The 19,168-nt window shown below is 42.7% G+C and overlaps 1 protein-coding gene across 4 annotated transcripts in view; it reads left to right on the top strand.

Moving 5' to 3' along the window:
• RABEP1 (rabaptin, RAB GTPase binding effector protein 1) overlaps window positions 1–19,168 on the top strand; it is a 175,377-nt gene that overhangs the window by 67,474 nt on the left and 88,735 nt on the right. For 2 of the 4 annotated variants that reach the window (XM_032498489.1, XM_032498486.1), the window contains one exon: window positions 18,115–18,200. In XM_032498489.1, the coding sequence (XP_032354380.1) occupies window positions 18,115–18,200 (86 nt within the window). Of the gene's footprint in view, window positions 1–12,510; window positions 12,831–13,614; window positions 13,676–18,114; window positions 18,201–19,168 lie in introns of those variants that run through there. The other 2 variants (XM_032498484.1, XM_032498485.1) reach the window with 2 other exon arrangements.

Here is a 19,168-nt window from a genome sequence, read left to right as displayed (position 1 = left end):
GCATTGGGAGGGGACACACACAATTTGCAGCTCACTTCAGAACTGATAAATCCCATTAGTGAGCACCTGCTGGGGACCAGGGCCCGAAACTGGTGTTCTCCATTCCTTATCTCACCTCGTCTTCCCTTACCTGGAATAGTATCATCTCCATTTTACAGGTGAGAACATTGAGGGTCTGGGAGGTTACATCATGAATCAGCTCTGCACAGCCTGGGAGGGACCTTGAACCCAGGTCTGTCCATTTGCAAAGTCTAGGTTCTTTCTTATTAGGGTCGATCCAAAGTTTAGCTGCTCAAAAACCTCTCTACGAGCACATTTTAAATGATCTTTTGAGAAACAAACAATTGCTTCTGTGGGTAGAGCTCATCTTCTGCGACCAAAATGGGAACTCCTTGGTTTGTGTTTCATGGATTCATACAATAAAGGAACTGGCTAAGCCTCTGGGACGGTTGTGTTTAGCTGTGACGCAGCAAACTCAAAAGACCTGCAGCAAATCCAAGCAGGAGTGTCAGGAAATCAGAATGAAGGGCTCAGTCTGCCAACAACTTCCCATGTGAACCTCTCCCCTCCCTGAGCCTCAGTTTCCTCATCTGTAAAATGAAAGAGGTTGATAAACATTAAGGAGGTCCAGGGGTTGGGCTCTATGTGTCTCTTCTGTTATTGTCTCCTCCTCCCAGCTGGGACAGGACACCTCCTCAACTTCTGTCCCCCACTCTGGCACCCAGCTCGGTCCATCCAGGGCACAATAGAAAATGCCTGATAGATGTGTGTAGACTGAAAAAAGAAGCCACGCCGTCTGCAGGGAGAAGAAGCAAGTTACATACTCCAAAGGAGGCAACTTCATTCTAGCAAACTTGAGAGCCTACTTTGCCAGGCCCTGTGCTGGGCGGCGTGAGGCCCAGGCCCAGAGAGAGGCATCAGACCGTGCCCTCAGGGAAACCTCTCCAAGTGGCGGAGGAAGGTGGAAACATGATATAATGCTGGTGAGGTGCAGTGCTTTTTGCTTTGTGCCAGGCCCTATGCTCACAAGTCTCTGCTTGGAGCTGAGCAAGTTGTCCCTGGCAGAACTCATGTTCTCTGGGACAGAAGGGCACATGAGTAATTAGTATTGAAAGCAATGAATGCTGGTGCCATGGGAACACAAAATGGGAGGGCTGAGAGGGCATTTGAGCTGGGCCTTGAAGATTGTGTAGGAGCTCACCAAGTGGAGAGAATGTGGATGGATCATCTCCAGAGTGTTTGGAGAGTAGCAGATGGTTGTGTGGCTGGTGGGGACTGAATGTGTTGGCAGATGGAGGCTGAGAGCAAAGTTCAGGGCTCCCACCAGGTCATTTTGACCTGCTCGCTTCCTTGTGGCCCACACTCTTCCTTTGGCTCCACCACTGTCTTCCAACCACAGGAGGAGGACAGAAAGTTGGGGTGGTCTGTTTGGCCTTCTTTGTGCACATCTGAACTGCTGCCTGCAGGTCTGGGCAGCTAAAGAGTTCCCTGCAGGGGTCAAAGAAATGGAGGGCACCCTCTGGTGGTCATCTGTGGAGAGTTCTTCTCCTCTTTAGGATTCTGGTCCAGCCTGACCTCTCAAGTGGACGGCTGGACACTTAAGATGTTGACCTTTCAAAGTCACAGAACCAGAGACCATCTGGCTAGAGGGACCTTGGAAGGGAATCTAGTCCATTCCTCACCCCATGATTCAGTGTCCTTGTCAACATCTGGGCAGGTGGCACACAGCCTCTGCTGTGTTGTTTCTTCTCACTAAGGCACCCAAGCCACATATAAAATGAGGGTCTTACCCTTTGTGCCACTTCACAGGTGTCAATTAATCCCTTCCATGAGCAAAAACTGAAGACAGGGATGTAGGGGGGCCATATGGGTAGGAATAACATATCCAGGGGCTGTGATTTCTGCCTTCTGATCACAAAATTGCTGACAAAGGAAAGAAGGTTCCACTAGTATTTGATGTGTGGCATCAAAACACAGAATCGAAATCAATGGGTGGAAGTTCTCAGTGTGGAAGAAAGCCCTCATGGTGGTAGGTGTCCCCTTGGAGGGAGTGGCCACTGAAGGGTGGAGGCTGGAAGCTCAATCTAGTTTGATACCTTGAACAATAGGGCACAGTTGGGCAATGTGGTACAAGGGGGAAGGCACTCCATCTGGCAAACTCAGATCTGAGTGAGGTCCTCCCCCCAAATGTGAATAGAGTGGCTCTTTCCACTGAACCAGGACGCAGATGTCTTGAAACACAGTGGCATGACTTGGATAGAAAACTCTCTCTTATTCATGGTTCTAATATGCCTTCTTATTGAGCCCCTTACAGAAAATCCAACAACCTCATCACCCTATGGTTCAAATTATCAAACTACCTTAAGCCAAAAGAAAGAAACGAAGGAAGGAAAACACCACAGTTCCTATTTTGGACTATAGTATAGCGTTTTTCATGAAGCCTTTTAAAATATGTATTTTATTTTTGCTTCTTTTTGTTTTGGGAGGAGGTAATTAGGTTTATTTGTTTACTTACTTATTTGAATGGAGGTACTGGGGATTGAACCCAGGACCTCATGCCTGCTAAGCACACAATCTATTACTGAGCTATATCCTCCCCCTCCATGAAGACTTACAATCATTATCCAGTCCATGAAATGACTGCACAATCTGCCCACGGCCTTGCTGCATGTGCCCTGCCACTCAGGTGGCTTTCTAGGGAGCTCACCCAGCCTGAAATGCAAACAAGGTTTGGCCACGCGCACAGGAGTCTCCCTTGCATTGCCTAACTGCCTCTGAAACCGTACCTTTGCCTGCACATCCTCCGTGGAGATGAGAGGTGGCTGTTCATTCGCACTGGGAAAGGAGGAGTAGGACCCTCTGGGGAAAAGCATCAATGGTGCCGCATGACCCCATCTGTCAGTATTCATTTATTTGACCAAATATTTATTGAGTGTCTCCTATGTGCTGAGCACCGAGTATAAGGTTGAACAGGACCAAGTCCGCATCTTCAGGTGACTCACAGTCCAATGGAGATAAAGACAAGTGGGTAGGTTATTACAGTCAGGACAACTGTGCCAGCGATCACAATGGAGAGTCCTGATGCTTGGGAGTTTAGGATGTGATAACGGCTGGATTTCAGATCAAATCCATCAGGAAAAGACGGATTATTTTTTTCATGATCCTGGCTGGTCACTTTGAAAGACTACTTAGCTCAATTCCAATCTCACTTCTTACAGGAAAACACATTCCAGGTAGAGCAAAGGTTTAACTTTAAAACAGGAAATTGGAGGAGTACCAGAAGAAAATATGGATTTCCTTTCTTTTTTTAAACTTTTCTTTTTAAAATTATCCTGGGTATAGAAAGACTTTCTAAGTTTGCTACAAAGCCAAAACTGTAAAAGAAAGCATTGACACATTTGATTATATTTTAAAAGTTTTCTGAAGGATAAGACAAACCAGATACATGGTTGAAAGAAAGAAGACTGAATGGGGAAAATATTTGGCGCATAAAGGGGAAGGTGTTGATGTTTCCAATTTGAAAACATCTCGCAAGCTAATAAGAAATAAAATGAGAGGGATTGTATAGCTCAGTGGCAGAGCGCATGCTTAGCATGCGTGAGGCCCTGGGTTCAATCCCCTGTACCTCCACTTAATAAATAAATAAACCTAATTACCTCCCTCTCCCCACAAAAACATTAATTAAAAAAATAGTGAAATGAATAAATTTAACTTTAAAAAAAGAAATAAAATAAACATCCCAATAGATGGGCAAAAGCTATAGAGGCAATTCATGGCAGAAATACAAGCAATTGGCAAACATATGAAAACTCATTAGACGCCCAATGTCCAGAACTGTAAGAGATTCCATTTGTGTTGTTTTAAGCAGATTTGTGGTAATTGGCTACAGCAACAACAGGAAATTGTTACCCCTCCAGCACCTCCAGAATCCTACCAAACCTTCTTGCTTATGCCTAAGCCAGTTCAAAGATGGTTTCAAGATCATTTGCTACCCGAACAATCCTTTTGGAACAATAGCGAGTATCCTATTGACAGGCAGACCCATCTCCCCTCACACTGCTGGCTCCTTCTTTTTATCTCCTCCATTCCATTCTGTGGAACATTCTAGATGGTGAGTCACCATCATTATTTGTTGTTTGGTTGAGAACTGAGGGAGTGGGGTGGGAGGAGGAAGGTTTATTTTTAAAAATCACACATACACACGAAAGCTGTGAAATCTTGTCCAATTTCTGCTTTCCCCACAGGAACCCACCCAGAAGAGTATTCAAATTAGCAACTTTTTCTTTTTAACTTTGGTGAAATATACATAACATAAAATTTACCATTTTAACCATTTTGGAGCATACAGTTCAATGACATTAAGTACATTCACACTGTCTGCAACTTTCACCGTTATCCGTCTCCAGAACTTTTTCATCATCCCAAACTGAAACTCTGTCCCTGTTAAATACAAACTCCTCGTTCCCCCTCCCACCCAGGCCCCTGGTAGCAACTTTTTAAAAATTGAAACATAGTCGGTTACAATGTATCACTTTCTGATGTACAGCATAACCTCCCAGTCATATGTATATGTATACATAGATTAACTTTCATATTCTTTTTCATTAAAGGTTATTACAAGATATTGAATATAATTCCCTGTGCTATACAGAAGAAATTTTTTAAAAATCTATTTATATATAGTGGTTAACATTTGCAGTTCTCAGACTCCCAAATTTATCCCTTCCCACCCCTTTCCCCTGGTAACCATAAGATTGTTTACTATGTCTGCAAGTCTGTTTCTATTTTGTAGATGAGTTCATTAGCATCCTCTTTTTTCTTTTCTTTTTTTTTTTTAAGATTCCATATGAGTGATATAATATTGATGCAAGGAAAAAAAAACCAAATGTAGGGTGAGAGGAGGGCCATGACCCTGGTCTTGGTTGAGTCCTTGGGATGCGCCCTGTCAAGTAGTGGGCTTTTGGCTTCATTCAGGAAAGAATTCAAGAGCGATTTATTTAGATTAAAGGTAGATTTATTTAGAGAGATACATACTGTACAGAGTGTAGGCTGTTTCAAACGGCTAGAGAAAGGCCACGAGGCGTGAGAGTTGGAGGCTCAGGTTAAAGTAAAAGTAGCTACAAACTCCATAGACAGAGTGCAGCCTGTCTCCAAAGACAAGGGAGTGAGAGAGGCCAAGAGGCATGGTTTTGCCAGTTTTTATGGGCTTGGTAGCTTCACATGCCAGCAAGTGGGAGGACCATTCCAACTACCCTGGTAAAGGGGCTGAGATTCCCAGGAATTGGGCTACCGCCCACTCTTTGACCTTTTATAGTTAGCTGTGGAAATGTCACGGCTCCAGCAGGCATGTTATTTATCATGCTAATATATTACAATGAGCATATAATGAAGCTCAAGGTCTACTAGAAGTCAACTCTCCCACCATCTTGAGCCTCAAGGCCTAATGGAAGTTGAATTTCCCACCATTTTGGTGTTAATTGCTGTCTTTCCTTGAATGGCTGTGTCCTGCCCCCTTCCCTTCTGCCGCAATATGGTCTTTTTCTTTCTCTTTCTGGCTTACTTCACTCAGAATGACAATCTCCAGGTTCATCCATGTTGCTGCAAATGGCATTATTTTATTCTTTTTTATGCCTGAGTAGTATTCCATTGTAGTCCATTGTATAAATATACCATAACTTCTTTATCCAGTCATCTGTTGATGGACATTTAGGTTGCCGCCATGACTTTGGCTATTGTATATAGTGTATATATATATATATATATTGTATATATGAACATTGGGGTGCATGTCTTTTCGAATGAGAATTCCCTCTGGATATATACCCAGGAGTGGGATTGCTGGATCATATGCTAAGTCTATTTTTAGTTTTTTGAGGAATCTCCATACTGTTTTCCATAGTGGCTGCACCAAACTTCATTCCCACCAGCAGTGTAGGAGGGTTCCCTTTTTTCCACATCCTCTCCGTCATTTATCATTTGTGGATTTTTTTTTTAATGCTGGCCCTTCTGACTGGTGTAAGGTAATATCTCATTGTAGTTTTGATTTTCATTTTTTCTGGTAATTAATGATATTGAGCATTTTTTCATGTGCCTATTGGCCATCTGTATGTCTTCATTGGAGAAGTGCTTGTTTAGGTCTTCTGCCCATTTTTGGATTGGGTTGTTTGTTTTCTTGTTATTAAGTTATATGAGCTGTTTATATATTCTGGAAATTAAACCTTTGTCAGTTGCATCATTTGCAAATATTTTCTCCCATTCCATAGGTTGTTGTTTTGTTTTTCTTATGGTTTCCTTTGCTGTGCAAAAGCTTATATGTTTAATTTAGGTCCAATTTGTTTATTTCTGTTCTTATTTCTCTTTCCTGGGTAGACTTCCCTAGGAGAACATTGCTAAGATTTACGTCAGAGAATGTTTCCTCTGGTAGCAACTTTTTCTTGAAGAAGGCTAAAACATTTTTAAAGCCTTCAAAAGCCAACCATTTTAGCTCCTGGCAAGTGCATGGATGGCCAGGAGCTAGCCTTGAACTGCTTTAGGGCAAAACAATACGGAAACTTTCAAAGCAAGCCTCCTCCCACCGCTCCAGAAAAATCGCAACTTTGCCTTCATGACACAATCACCAGTCCCACATGCTGCTCCCTGTGGGGACCAGGACACAGAGGTGAGATCTCCACCAGAGGCCAGAGGGCAACTGAAGAGGAACCCAGTCACTTCTGTTGTTCCCCCTGATAAGAGACCTCTCCAGGTCTCAATGCCAGGGAGCTGAGCTTTTCTGGGTGCAGAGCCTACCCAGTTCAGTGTTCAAAGATTATTTTCAATCAAAGACAAAATCATGAATCTCCTGCCGATGGAAAAATAAGCACATGTTAAAGATTTTATTCTACTAAGTAATCCATGAGATAACCAGGCAGGTGTTCGAGCAGACTTAAAAGAAAACCCAAAGAACAGACAGATTTATAGACCAGGAGTATTGAAAGGAATGTGCAAAGCTGAGCCAAACCGGTTTTTCCACAAAGAGGGTGGGGCGGGAGGAAAATCATTTCAATCTCTTGAAACAGGGACAGGACAGAATTTCCATACCTATAGATAAGAATTATTTTCATCTTGCTGCCAGTTATCTCTACACTACAGTGAACTGGGATCAGAAAGCTCAGAGGGATAACCTCTAGAATTTAGACAATGCAGTTATCCACTGAACCAATCTTTACCCCCTCTACATGAGAAATGGCAGGGTTGAGGCAAAGGAATTAGAAAGAAGGGTAGGTCAGTGGAGCTTCTGAGAGAGGAAGGGCTTCAGGAATAAGACCGAGCAAAGGTCTGGAAGGTACTAGAGCTTCAGTTGTTACGTTGTTACTGCCTGAATCACTGCTGAATTTTACAATGAAACTGATGTGAAAGAGCTGAGGGTTGGCTTCAGGTGCAGCCAGGAAGGGGAAGCCACAAAGCAAGGCTCGAACCCAGAGCTGCCGTGGGCAGGAGAGCCACAGTGTGGAGATGCAGGCTGAGCTGCAGGCATGTGGCACCAGGGTCACTCAGGCAGTCTGACCCAGGCTGGACCACTCAGACCAGGGGCTGCCTTGGGTGTTCTCTAGGCGAAGGAGGCCCTGAGGGCTGGGCCTGAATGGAGGGATGTACATTCCAGAAGTGGAAAGGACAAGGTTGACCCTGAAGGAGGAATCTGGGGACTCTGTGAGGGAATTCCTTGCCTGCGGGCATGGGACATTCTGGAGTCCCTAGGAGCGCAACCAGGGGAGCTCTGCCTGTGATTGCTGCCCTGGCACCCCCAAAGCTGAGGTGGGGAAGGAACCATCTCAGTACCCCCTAAGCTGAAGAGATTCTCGAAAAATTAAAGCCTGGCTCATCCATTTAAACCCTGCCTCAACCTCCATCCAGCGTCTTCCTGGGATTCTCAACGGAAAGGATAAATTACTGAGCGTCTGGAGGCATTCTCATGTCTACCACCAGATGGCGCCCTTCACCACCACACTGGCTCAATGTCAGACTAGAGACTCGCCCAGCTGCCTTTGAGCCTGGCGGAACCTTGCTTACCCAGCCTGCTCCCCCAGCCCAGAAACCATGGGAATTTCAGGTCTTTGGGTTCAGGGGAGGAGCGAAGGAAAGCAGATATCTCCTGGAGAGCTGAGAACCCAGGTAAGGAAAGACGATCCTGATCAGAAATCTCTCTCCAATTCTCCTCACCAACCCCTGCTCTTATCTTTTTTATTGTTTCACTTCACTTTGTACAAAATTTGAAATTCGAACCGTTAAAAATTCATTGGCTCAGGGGGGAGGGTATAGCTCAGTGGTACAGCACATGCTTAGCATGCACAAGGTCCTGGGTTCAATCTCCAGCACTGCCATTAAATAAATAAATAAATAAATACCTACATACATGCAGCTAATTACTCCCCCCCCCCCGAAAAATACCCCAAACAAGCAAAAATAAAACAAATATTCTTGAAATGGGAACGATATCTTAGAGTCAGAAATCATAATGGAAAAGGTGATCCATTTTAATGAAAAAAAAAAAAAACTACATTAAAACAAGATGAACACTTTTAATCCCCAAAATATATTTAATAAGCACTTATCACATGCTCTGTTCTTGATGCTCGGAGGACACACAGTAAATAAAACAGATACATCTCTACCCTTATACAGTTTATTTTCTAGTTAGCAGACAATCACAAAAGAAAACATAACACAAATGAATATGTAATATGGCAGGTGATAAGGGTTTTGGGGAGTAATGGAGCATCATAAGGGAGGTTGGAATAACGGAGAGTAAGAATTAGCTGCCTTTCAGGCGTAGGGAAGAGCTCAACTTTGAAACACAAAAGACAAATTGTGAGAAATATCTGTACTATGTGTCAAGACTTACTTGCCTTAATATATTAAAAAACTATTACAAATCGATGTGAAAGATTCACAAAATAATAGGGGTAAAATGGGCCAAAAAAAAAAAAAAAGAATGTCTTCTTTTTAAAATTCAAATGGCCAAGCCTGGAAAGATACTTAGCCTCATCAGTAATCAGGGAAATACAGATTAAAGGGAGATACACTTTCTTCTTACCAGTGTCAGTCCAGATGAAGAAGGCTGCTGGCTGCTTCTGAATAGTCAGTCTCCAATCTAATGTCATTGCCTCAGAGAGGTTTTGATTTTATCTGAAATGACATCCCCTAATGAAAAATTACCAAGCATGTGATGAATCAGGAAACTGCAACTCATAATAGGGAGAAATATCAATCACTCGAAAGAGACACAGGAATGACAGAGGTGATGGCATTACTGGAGAAGAGGGTGTTCAGGAGAGACGCTGAAGACACATATGACCCAAATCAAACTTCTAAAGAGGAAAAATACACTGAATGGAGTTCAAAGCAGATTAGACACTGCAGGAGACAAGATTAGTGAGCTCTAATTCTCACAGTAAGAGAAACTATCCACAAAGAAACGTGGAGGGAAAAAGGCTGAAAAGAAAGAAACACAGTGTGGGATAACTTCAAGAAGGCTAATATACATGCAACCGAGTCCTAAAAGGAGGAAGTGCAGAAAAAATATTCAAAGAAACAATAGATATGATTTTTTCAAATCTGATGAAAACTATAAGCCCACAGATCCAAGAAACTCAATGAGCCAAAAGCACAAGAAGCATGAAGAAAATGATACCAAATGACATCATAATCAAACTATTTAAAACTAGCAATAAAGAGAAAATCTAAAAGCAGCCAGAGAGAAAAAGGGCACATTATGGCTAGAGAAGCACAAATTTCAGCAATCTTCTTGCTGGAATCAAGGTGATCCAGAAGATAAGGGAACAACAATTTAAAAGTACTGAAAGGAAGAAATTTTCTAGAATTCTATAGGTCAACAAAACAGATACTCGAATTAGTGAGCTTAATAATGTTGCAGGATACAATACAAAACTAAATTGTATTTTTATATAATAGAGATGATCAGTCAGAGATTGAAAATTTTCAAAATAACATAAAAATATTAAATACTTAAGGAGACATCTGACAAAAATGTGTTAAGACCTGTGCATTGAAGACTACAGAAAAATTAGAGAAATCCTAAATAGAGGCCTATGTTATATTCATGGTTCAAAGACTCAGTGTTGGTAAGGTGTCGAATCTCCACAAGTTGACCTACAAAATCAACACTGCTCCTGTCAAAATCTCAGTGGGCTTTTTTGGTAGGACAAGCTGATTCTAAAATTTATATGGACCTAGAATGGCCAAAATAACATGGAAGAAGAAGAAAGTTGAAGGACTTCATACTACTTGATTCAAGACTTACTATAAAGCTCATGTAATAAAAAAAAAAAATGTGTCATCAGTGCAAATGTATCAAATATGCAAATAGATCAGTGGAACAGAATAGAGACTCAAGAAATAGACTTGCATGTATATGGTCAGTTGGTTTTTGACAAAGGTGCAAAGGCAATTCACTGGAGAAAGGATAGTTTTTCAATTCTTTAAATAGGTCAACAGCACAGAATAGTGTTCAGAAATAGATGTACACATTTATGGTCAATTGATTTTCAACAAAGGTGCAAAGACAATTCAGTGCAGAAAGAAAGAATAGTCTTTGCAAAAAATAGTGCTGAAACCATGGAATATCTGTATGCAAACAAAACAAAACAAACTAAAACCAAAACAACAAAGCAAAACCGAAACAGTCAAAATGAATCATAGAACTAAATGTAAAACTTAAAACTATACAGCTTCCAGAAGAAAACACAGGAGAAACTCTCCCTGACCTTGGGTTTAGCACAGATTTCTTTGATGCTACATCAAAAGCACTATCCATAAAAGAAAAAAAAAAATCAGTAAATCAGACTTCATCAAAATTAGAACCGGACACTGTGAAGAGAATGAAAAGACAAGCCACAGACTGGAAGACGATATTTGAGAATCCTGTATCTGATAAAGATTTGGATACAGAGTATTTAAAGGAGTCTCAATTGAAAAGAAAACAAACGATTTTTTTATCTCTCTCAATGATAAGATAACAAACAATCCGATTAAAAATTGTAGAAAATATTTGAACAGACACTTCACCAAAGAAGATATACACATGGTAAATGAACACATGCAAACATCCTCAACACCACTAGTGGTTAGGGGAATGCAAATTAAAATCTCAATGAAACATCTACACACCTATTAGAATGGCAGCAATGAAAAAGAGTCACCATTCAAGTCTCGATGAGGACAGGGAATACCTGGAAATGGAACTTTTTTTTTAATTTAATTTTTTTGGGGGGTAATTAGGTTTATTTATTTTAATGGAGGTACTGGGGATTGAACCAGGATCTCGTGCATGCTAAGCAGACACTCTACCACTGAGCTATACCCTCCCTATGATCTCCCCTACCCCTTGGATCCCTTATTTACTCTAGAGGAATGAAAGCTTATGTCCACGCGAAGATTTGTACACAAACACTCAGAGCTGCTTTATTTTACAGTCAAAAACTGGGAGCAGACACGCATTACTATGTATAAAATAGATAAACAACAAGGACCTACTGTATACCACAGAGAACTACATTCAATTCCTTGTAAAAACATATAATGGAAAAGAATATGAAAAGAAAAAATATATATGTATGTAGATGTATAACTGAATCCCTTTGCTGTACACCTGAAACTAACATTGTAAATCAACTACACTCCAGTAAAAAATTAAAAAAAAAAGAAAAAGAAAAGAAGAAAAGCCCCTAAAATACTGGGAGTAGTCTAAATATTCGTCCACAGGTAAATGGATCACACGTTGCAATACATTCATACAATGGTAAATATTAAACTCAGCAAAAAAGAGAAATGCACTGTTGATACCCGCTCTGGTGGGGATGAATCTCAGAATAACTGTGTGGAGTGAAAAAAGCCAGACAAAAGGGGGCATGTGCTGTTTGAGTCCATTTATGCATAAAGCCCCCCAAATTGCAAACTAATCTATAGTGACAGAAAGTGTATCAGTGGTTGCTGTGGGAGGGGGGAGGAGTGGGAAAAAAGGATGACAAAAGGACATGAGGAAATTCGGGGGGGTGATAAATATGTTCATTATTTTGACTGTGGTGTTGGATTCTGGGATATATATTTGTGTATATGTCATGACTTAACCAAATTGTGTAAAGCTGAGCAATTTCTTTCATGTCACTAATACCTTAGGAAGGCTGTTGAGAAAAAGGTGGGGGGGGGGGAAGGCTGGGTGTCCAAACACAGGAGATTTTGAAAGCCAGACTGAGGGACATCGGTGACCTGGAGGTGATGGGTAGCACTAGGTGTTTCAGATGGGATTTGGTTGTAGAAAAGTGAACCTCGGGGAAGGGTCTGGAATAGCCGGGAGGAGGGGGCAAGCCAGGGTTGCAGTGGCCCCATCAGAAGAGTGGGGATGGATTCTAGAGTTAGAAGGAAGGAAAGCAACCGATTTAGGGCCCATTCCCTGGCTCCCAGGGCAGTCATTTAATAAACCAAATCTGCGGCAAGGAAGGCCTTTGAGGTTTGAAAAAAAAAAAATCCTGCATGTCCGCTTCTTTCTGGTTTCTCCCTTGTGGACGGGGCCTGGTGACCGCAGCTCTCTCTACTGACCGCAGCTGGGCGTTACTGCCTGTCAGGGAGCCACTCACTCAGCCACAGCTCGCCAGACAGGAAGGGGCACAAGATCCTGCCCCCGCCTGCCTCCAGGGCAGGAAAGGGGCCCGACCAGCTGAGCCATTCTTCCTACTGATCTCCCAAATGACGCCTTTCCCCTGCCTGAGCCAGGCAGTGATTTCTCCCTCAAGCCCCAGTACCCGCTTGGGTCTGACCTCCATCTTTCCAGCTTTAAGGTAAGCCACGCATTTTCATCCTCACCCTATGTCTTGCTTAAACAAGCCTGGAGGCAATGCCCAGATTTCCTACCCCTTCCTCACTGCCCCGATCCCACCTCCGTTTACTCCCGAAATGCTACAGCTGCCACTGTGCCCTGATTAATGGATGACCCCATCAGGTGACAGAAATCTAAATATAACTGTGACTGCCTGCCTGCCTGGCGGGCTTCCTGTGTGTGTTCAGGGCAAAAGACCAAGACTTCCCCAAGCCTGTAGATCCAGACCCTTGCTGCAGGGAGGGTGCTTTGGGCACAAGTTTGCAATCTGATGATAGAGAAAGAGCAGATGTATCTGTAGGAGTCAGCAGGGTCCTGAGAAAGATGGGGGCCAAACCCAAAGCTGGAGGCAAGGTTAGGGCCATGCAGCGTGACTGATGTCCCCAGGGAATGGATTCCTGCAAGTTTCACCCTCCTCAGTGAGGAATCTGCAGGGAGCCTTTGATTGACATCATAACAATAAATGGGTGTCTGAAATACCCTGCCCAAGCCAAGTATTTCATTCTTTCATCCAGTTATCCATGCAGCAAGTATTCAATGAAGCCTCTTCATTGAAGCTCTGGTCACAGACCTCCATCCTGCTTTCAAGGAGTGGAGACCAAAAAACAAAACCAGAAATTACAAACACTGTGACAGGGGCCCTAAGGGGGCCAGTCTTCAGCCCAGATCTGGGAGGGGATGAGTCAGGGAAGGTTTGCTGGAAGAGATACTATTTAGATTCAAGTCCAAAGAACTAGAAGGAATAAACAGAGATATGTGTCAGGTGGCCATCAGGACCGATGGCCTTGGAGATACCTTCAAGGAGCTGTAAGTAGTTTGGCTGTTGGGCATCAAGAGGGAGATGGGATGGGGGCTTGGGACCAGGTGAGGCAAGGCTGGGCACATTGGCAGGATGGTCTTCTTGAAGGCCTTGTATACCTGGCTAAGAAATGTGGGTTGTAATCCAGCTAGGAGCGGGGAGCCACCGAAGGTTTTAGGCACGTTAGAAGGATGGCTCTGAGTCAGAGTGGAATAGAGGTGAGAAAGCTGGGAGGTGGGGAAACCAGCAAGGAGGTGATGCAGGCCTCCCAAGTGATCAGAAGTGAGGCCGGAGCTGGGCACTTGCAGTGAGAATAATAGGAGATGGACTGAGATATGAATGAGGTGGGATTTGATCTGCTCATCAGCCCTGGGGCCCTAGGAAGGGCAAATATGATCATCCCCATCTTATGCTCCCCCATCAAATATTTTTTAACACATATTTCGGGGGCACCTGCCGTGGGTCAGACATTGTGCTGCGGAGGATTAAGATTATTCCCAGATTCAGTAAGAAATTTGCTCTCACCGACTGATCTCCATATTTAGGTGATTAACAACAACACATTTTTGAGAGACTACCAATTGGTAGACTACATACTACCAATTATTCCCATTACTTATTTATAATTACTCATACGACTGTTATTATTTTCTCAAAACAGACTATACACTCAGGGTCAAAGGCATTGTTAATATAAACATGTATTTCGAACAGCCTATTTGATAATTTCTCTCTCTCTTGCTGTGTTGCTCGTTTGCCAGATTTTTGTCAGATATGATTAGTTCATCATCGTTTTTGCATCGTCTCCTGGCTGTAGAAGGACTTCTACCAGGCGTAGGAAAGGCTTCAGGTCTGCCCTTTCCTAGTCTGGGGCTCGTACTGGCTTTATTGGTTTATCTTCAATCTGTTTATCTTTGTAAGCCTCATGTCTAGGCTTGAAGGGTATGCAAACCGGATAATAGAATCAGAAGCTGTGTTCCACCGGGCCCACTTTAGCTGCAATACGTCACAATACGGTGAAAGCCAAGGTCGCGGTTGCCACTGTGTGCTAACCCCCAGCCCCAGAAGCTGCAGGTGCCCCCCCCACCCCGCCCCGTCCGCCAGCCCCCGGTCCTGTCATCAGTTTCCTGCCTACCATCTTACATGGCTGTAAGATGGGGATGATCATATTTGCCCTTCCTAGGGCCCCAGGGCTGATGGGCAGATCAAATCCTATCTCATTTTGTATCTCAGGACCTGGGACTGGGGGAGGGGTGGAGGAGGGGCAGGGGAGGGGTGGGGGAGGGGTGGGGAAGGGGTGGGGGAGGCCCACCTGCAGCCACCACCACCCTACAAGTGGTGCACCCTGCCGGACTTGCAGGGATCTGATCTACGCACTAGGAGGCTAGTGCCAAGCTGCAGAATATATGTTAGCCACATGTCATGTATTTCAAACTTGTAGGGTTTGTTATAAAGTCACACTCAGGTGGGTCAGCTTGCAGATCCCTCGAAATAGAAGCTGGGTCATGGCGGCTGCTCTCTCTTATTTCAGAAATGGAGAAAGCTCTGTTGTAGCCAAAGGAAGCATCCAATATGGGATCATTGACCCTCCTGCCTAAAACCCTCCAATGGCATCTCGTTGCATTAAGAAAATATCCAACTCCCTTACTGTGGCCCTCAAGTAAGGGCAACTGTATCATTTGCTGTCCAAACCCAAACACTGTTGAAGGTGAGAGGCAGGACAGTCACATGGCCCGGGGGCAGAAATGAAGCAATTTGGAGGAAAGTCAGCCTAGGGAAGTGAGCCACCTGCTCCCTTCTGTGGAGTTGTCTTTCTGGTCTCTCCATTTGGAATGCCCTTCCTTGCCTTCACCTGCCTAACTTCTCATCATCTAAGACTGAACTCAATTTAGTTAAATGGCAGACTACAACACAAATTTATAAAGACTAGAAGCCATATGGAAAATATTTACCAGCTTGACTTGATATATAGTAAACCCCCAAATCTTTCATAACTGAATACACATTACAAAGTTAAGAGATAAGTAAGAGTCGGGGAGAACATACTTGTAACATATAAAACAGAGGATTACTATCCATAAAATATAGAGCGCTCCTGTAAGTAAATAAACCAGTGAAAGAAACTGATGAGGCAGAATGGATAAACTGTGGTACATCCATTCAATGAAGCAGAATTCAGTGATAAGGACAGGTAAAAGGGTATGAACGGGCAATTCTAGAGTAGAAATAAAAGTGGGCAGTTAGCTTCTGAATAAACCAGGAATCAGAGGAATGCAAAATAAAACTTCATATCATTTTTCACTTATCAGATTGCCAAGAATTTAAAGGACTGATAACAAACAGTGGTGAGGAGTGTGGGGGGAATGGGTACTTTTATACACTATTGCTGGGAATGTAAGTTGGCAAAATCTCTTTGGAGAAAAAAATTGGCAATTACACTAAAAATATTTTTAAATGCACCACTTTTTAAAAGTATAGCTCATTTACAGGGACCTTGTTTATTGAAATTCACAGGCCAAAGCTCTGTTTACAAAGTTACTATTCATTATGGCACCATTGGTTTAAATTGGAAACAAGTCAAATATTCATCAACAGGTAATGGATAATAAAAAGTATAAATATTTATGTATTAAAATGTTATAGATATTACAAAAATGAGTTTTACCCAGAAGTACTGAAATGAAAAAATGTCCATTGTATTTGTTAAATTAAAAACAATATGCTGAATAGCTTGTAAAGCATATTCCTATTTCTCTGGAAGATACAGTGACTTTAGAATGTTCTTACATTCTTAGCTGTTCATTGTTTTCATATTTGAATCTTTTACCAAAATAAACATTTTTGGGGGAATGGAGGTATAGCTCAGTGGTAGAGCACGTGTTTAGTTAGCATGCACAAGGTCCAGGGTTCAATCCCTAGGACCTCCATAAGAATTTTTTTGTGTGTAAGTGAGAAAAAGTTATTTTACAAAGTTTCAGTGTTTTAAAAAAACTTTCTCTTAACTAATTTTATTGTTGAATTTAATCAAGGCCTGTCCTCATTGGCTAAGTGATTTACATTATACAAACATAGAAAAATAACATGACTACCTTAAATTAGAACAAAACCCAAACTCACAGAACTCAGTAGCTGAAGAATAATACTCTGAAAAGGGTTTAGACTTGCTGCCACAAAAATCTAGCATAATTAGCTGTGTGTCTTCAGACTCAAAGCCTTGAACGTTCATATTCCTCACTTACAAAATGAGGATTAACAGAAAAACTGATAGAGAAGGTCTGAGAAGTGAAAGTTGGATTACTGCAGGTAGGGGGCAAAATAAAGAGCTAAGATAAGCAAAATGAGAGATTAGACTGTGGGTTACACGTCAGATTCCACCCATCTTGCTCCCTCCCAAAGTCTAGAGTCATAGCTTTGCTGGAGAATTGATTTACACCGGCTGCCTGCACAATCATCTCACTTTTACTACTTAATAACGACCTGAGGGTTTTGGCCAATGCAATAAGACAAAAAAACAAACAAAAAAACCCCAACAAACCTACTACCACCACCACCACCACCACAAGCCGCAAAAAGTACAATTGCTAGAAATGTAGACTTAACATCATAGGACTCAAAACTTGAATCCAGCCTTAGCTAAAATCAAAAGAAACTGTTGGCCACATGGGAATTTGAGAGGAGGCTGGAAAGGAAATAATTTGCCAAATTATTTAAGAATGCAGGTGTTGTGCTGGTTATTACCATCTTAGCAAGAGAAGGAAGAAAAAGTGAGCACTGTTGGGGACTAGCCAGCTGTCACCAAAGATCTGGTTTATGATTCAATTATACATGCCTGCTTCCTCGTCATCGTCATGGTAGTTCCTTCTCGTGTGTTTACTGGTATTTAAAAAGAAGGAACTGAAAATGTTCCATGAGATATTCATCTATTAGAGTACAAGAGATTTTTGTGTTTCTGTTTAATCTCACAGGATGGTAACCTTTAAACACAGGCTTGGGATAACCATAAAACTTGTAAAATATATTTATTATGACAGATTGTATTTGTTCATTTAGACCACAAAATATGCTTGTTTTAGAAAATCAAATTTGCTCACTTAGTCCGTAAATGAACTCCATGGCTTTATGATAATTCATCTACCATTTTATAAATGAAGTAATTTATATTGCATAGACGTTAGTTGGCTCAAAGAGTTGTTGGGAGAGCTGGAGAACCAGGTTTGTGGTTATGTGCTAAGAGTCACAACCAAAATTCTGGCATAGGACCAGAGTGGAGAGGACACCTCTGCTGCCCTCCCAGAGGGGTAAATGTGCAGTGACATTGCTGATGGCACTGAGAACTGGAGGCTACCACTGGCATTGTTGCCACTGCTGGTCCCAGAAGCTGAACGTTGCTGCCACCATCTCTACTACTGTCAGTGATGACACTCCACTGTCTCTGCTTATCTCTTAGCTCCCGATTCGAAGTTCAGGACCGTGCGTTTGATTGGCTGTACCTAGGTCACGTGCTCAGCCCTGTCAGCAAAGGAACCTGGGAAAGTAAGTATCAGGCAGTGTCAGCTTCTATGGTGGGAGGAGGGCTATACCACTCACCAGGACTGTTAAGATGGGGAAAGGGTTCTAAATACAGGAAATATGGGAATGGGGTTCTGATACATAGAAAAGGGGTTCAGCTTCTGAACAGTCAGTAAAAAATAGAAAAGCTCACCATCACTGGTTAACCCCATCTCGTCTCTTACTCTGCACCTGTGCCCAAACAAGTGACTGTCGTGTGAGACCATCGCCTCCCGACACTGACTGAATTCACTTTCAATGTATGGCCATAGGCTCAAGTGAGTTTGCAACACTGCCCGGACTCTTCTCCTCCACTTTCTCAGCACATTCATTTTTCGACTTTCTGAGATGCTATCTCATTCTTCTCTCTGCTCGGATCTCCAGCATCACCTCCTCAGCCCATGGTGTCTTTGTTCAGTGATCCTTGGAGATAGCAGACACAGCAGAGGAGCTGTGCCATCCTCTTCCCACCAGCGCAAGCCTTCCACTTGTTCTCTGGCTCCCACCCCCCTCTCATCCTCTCAAAGACTTCACTCTTGCAATCGCTCCTTTTCCACATTCTAGTGGGACATTCCCACTGGTGCGGAAATATGTACTCACACCCCTTATCTTCAAAAACATGTTGTCTAAGTAAAACAAAATCCTGCCCCCAGCCCATGCTGCCCTCCAACTCTTGCCTCACATCTCTGTTCTCATTCCTAAACAATCCTCACGGTGAGAATTGCCTATTCTTGCTCTCACTCTCCCTCACATCCAAGTTTTCCACCAACTGCTTCAATCAGGCTTTTGTCCCTGGTATTGTACCAAGGTCTCCACTGACCTACATCTTGTCCAAGCCCACGTTTGCTTCTTGGACTCCTCTGTGGGCACCTTATGGAATTTCTCATCGGCATCTAATACTGCTGGACGCTCTGTCCTTTTGGAAACACTTTCTTTTCGAGCTTCCTGGATTC

Source organism: Camelus ferus, chromosome 16 (assembly GCF_009834535.1).
Source record: "Camelus ferus isolate YT-003-E chromosome 16, BCGSAC_Cfer_1.0, whole genome shotgun sequence".
In the NCBI taxonomy this organism is placed as follows: domain Eukaryota; kingdom Metazoa; phylum Chordata; class Mammalia; order Artiodactyla; family Camelidae; genus Camelus; species Camelus ferus.
This window is presented reverse-complemented; position numbering and strand designations above follow the sequence as displayed.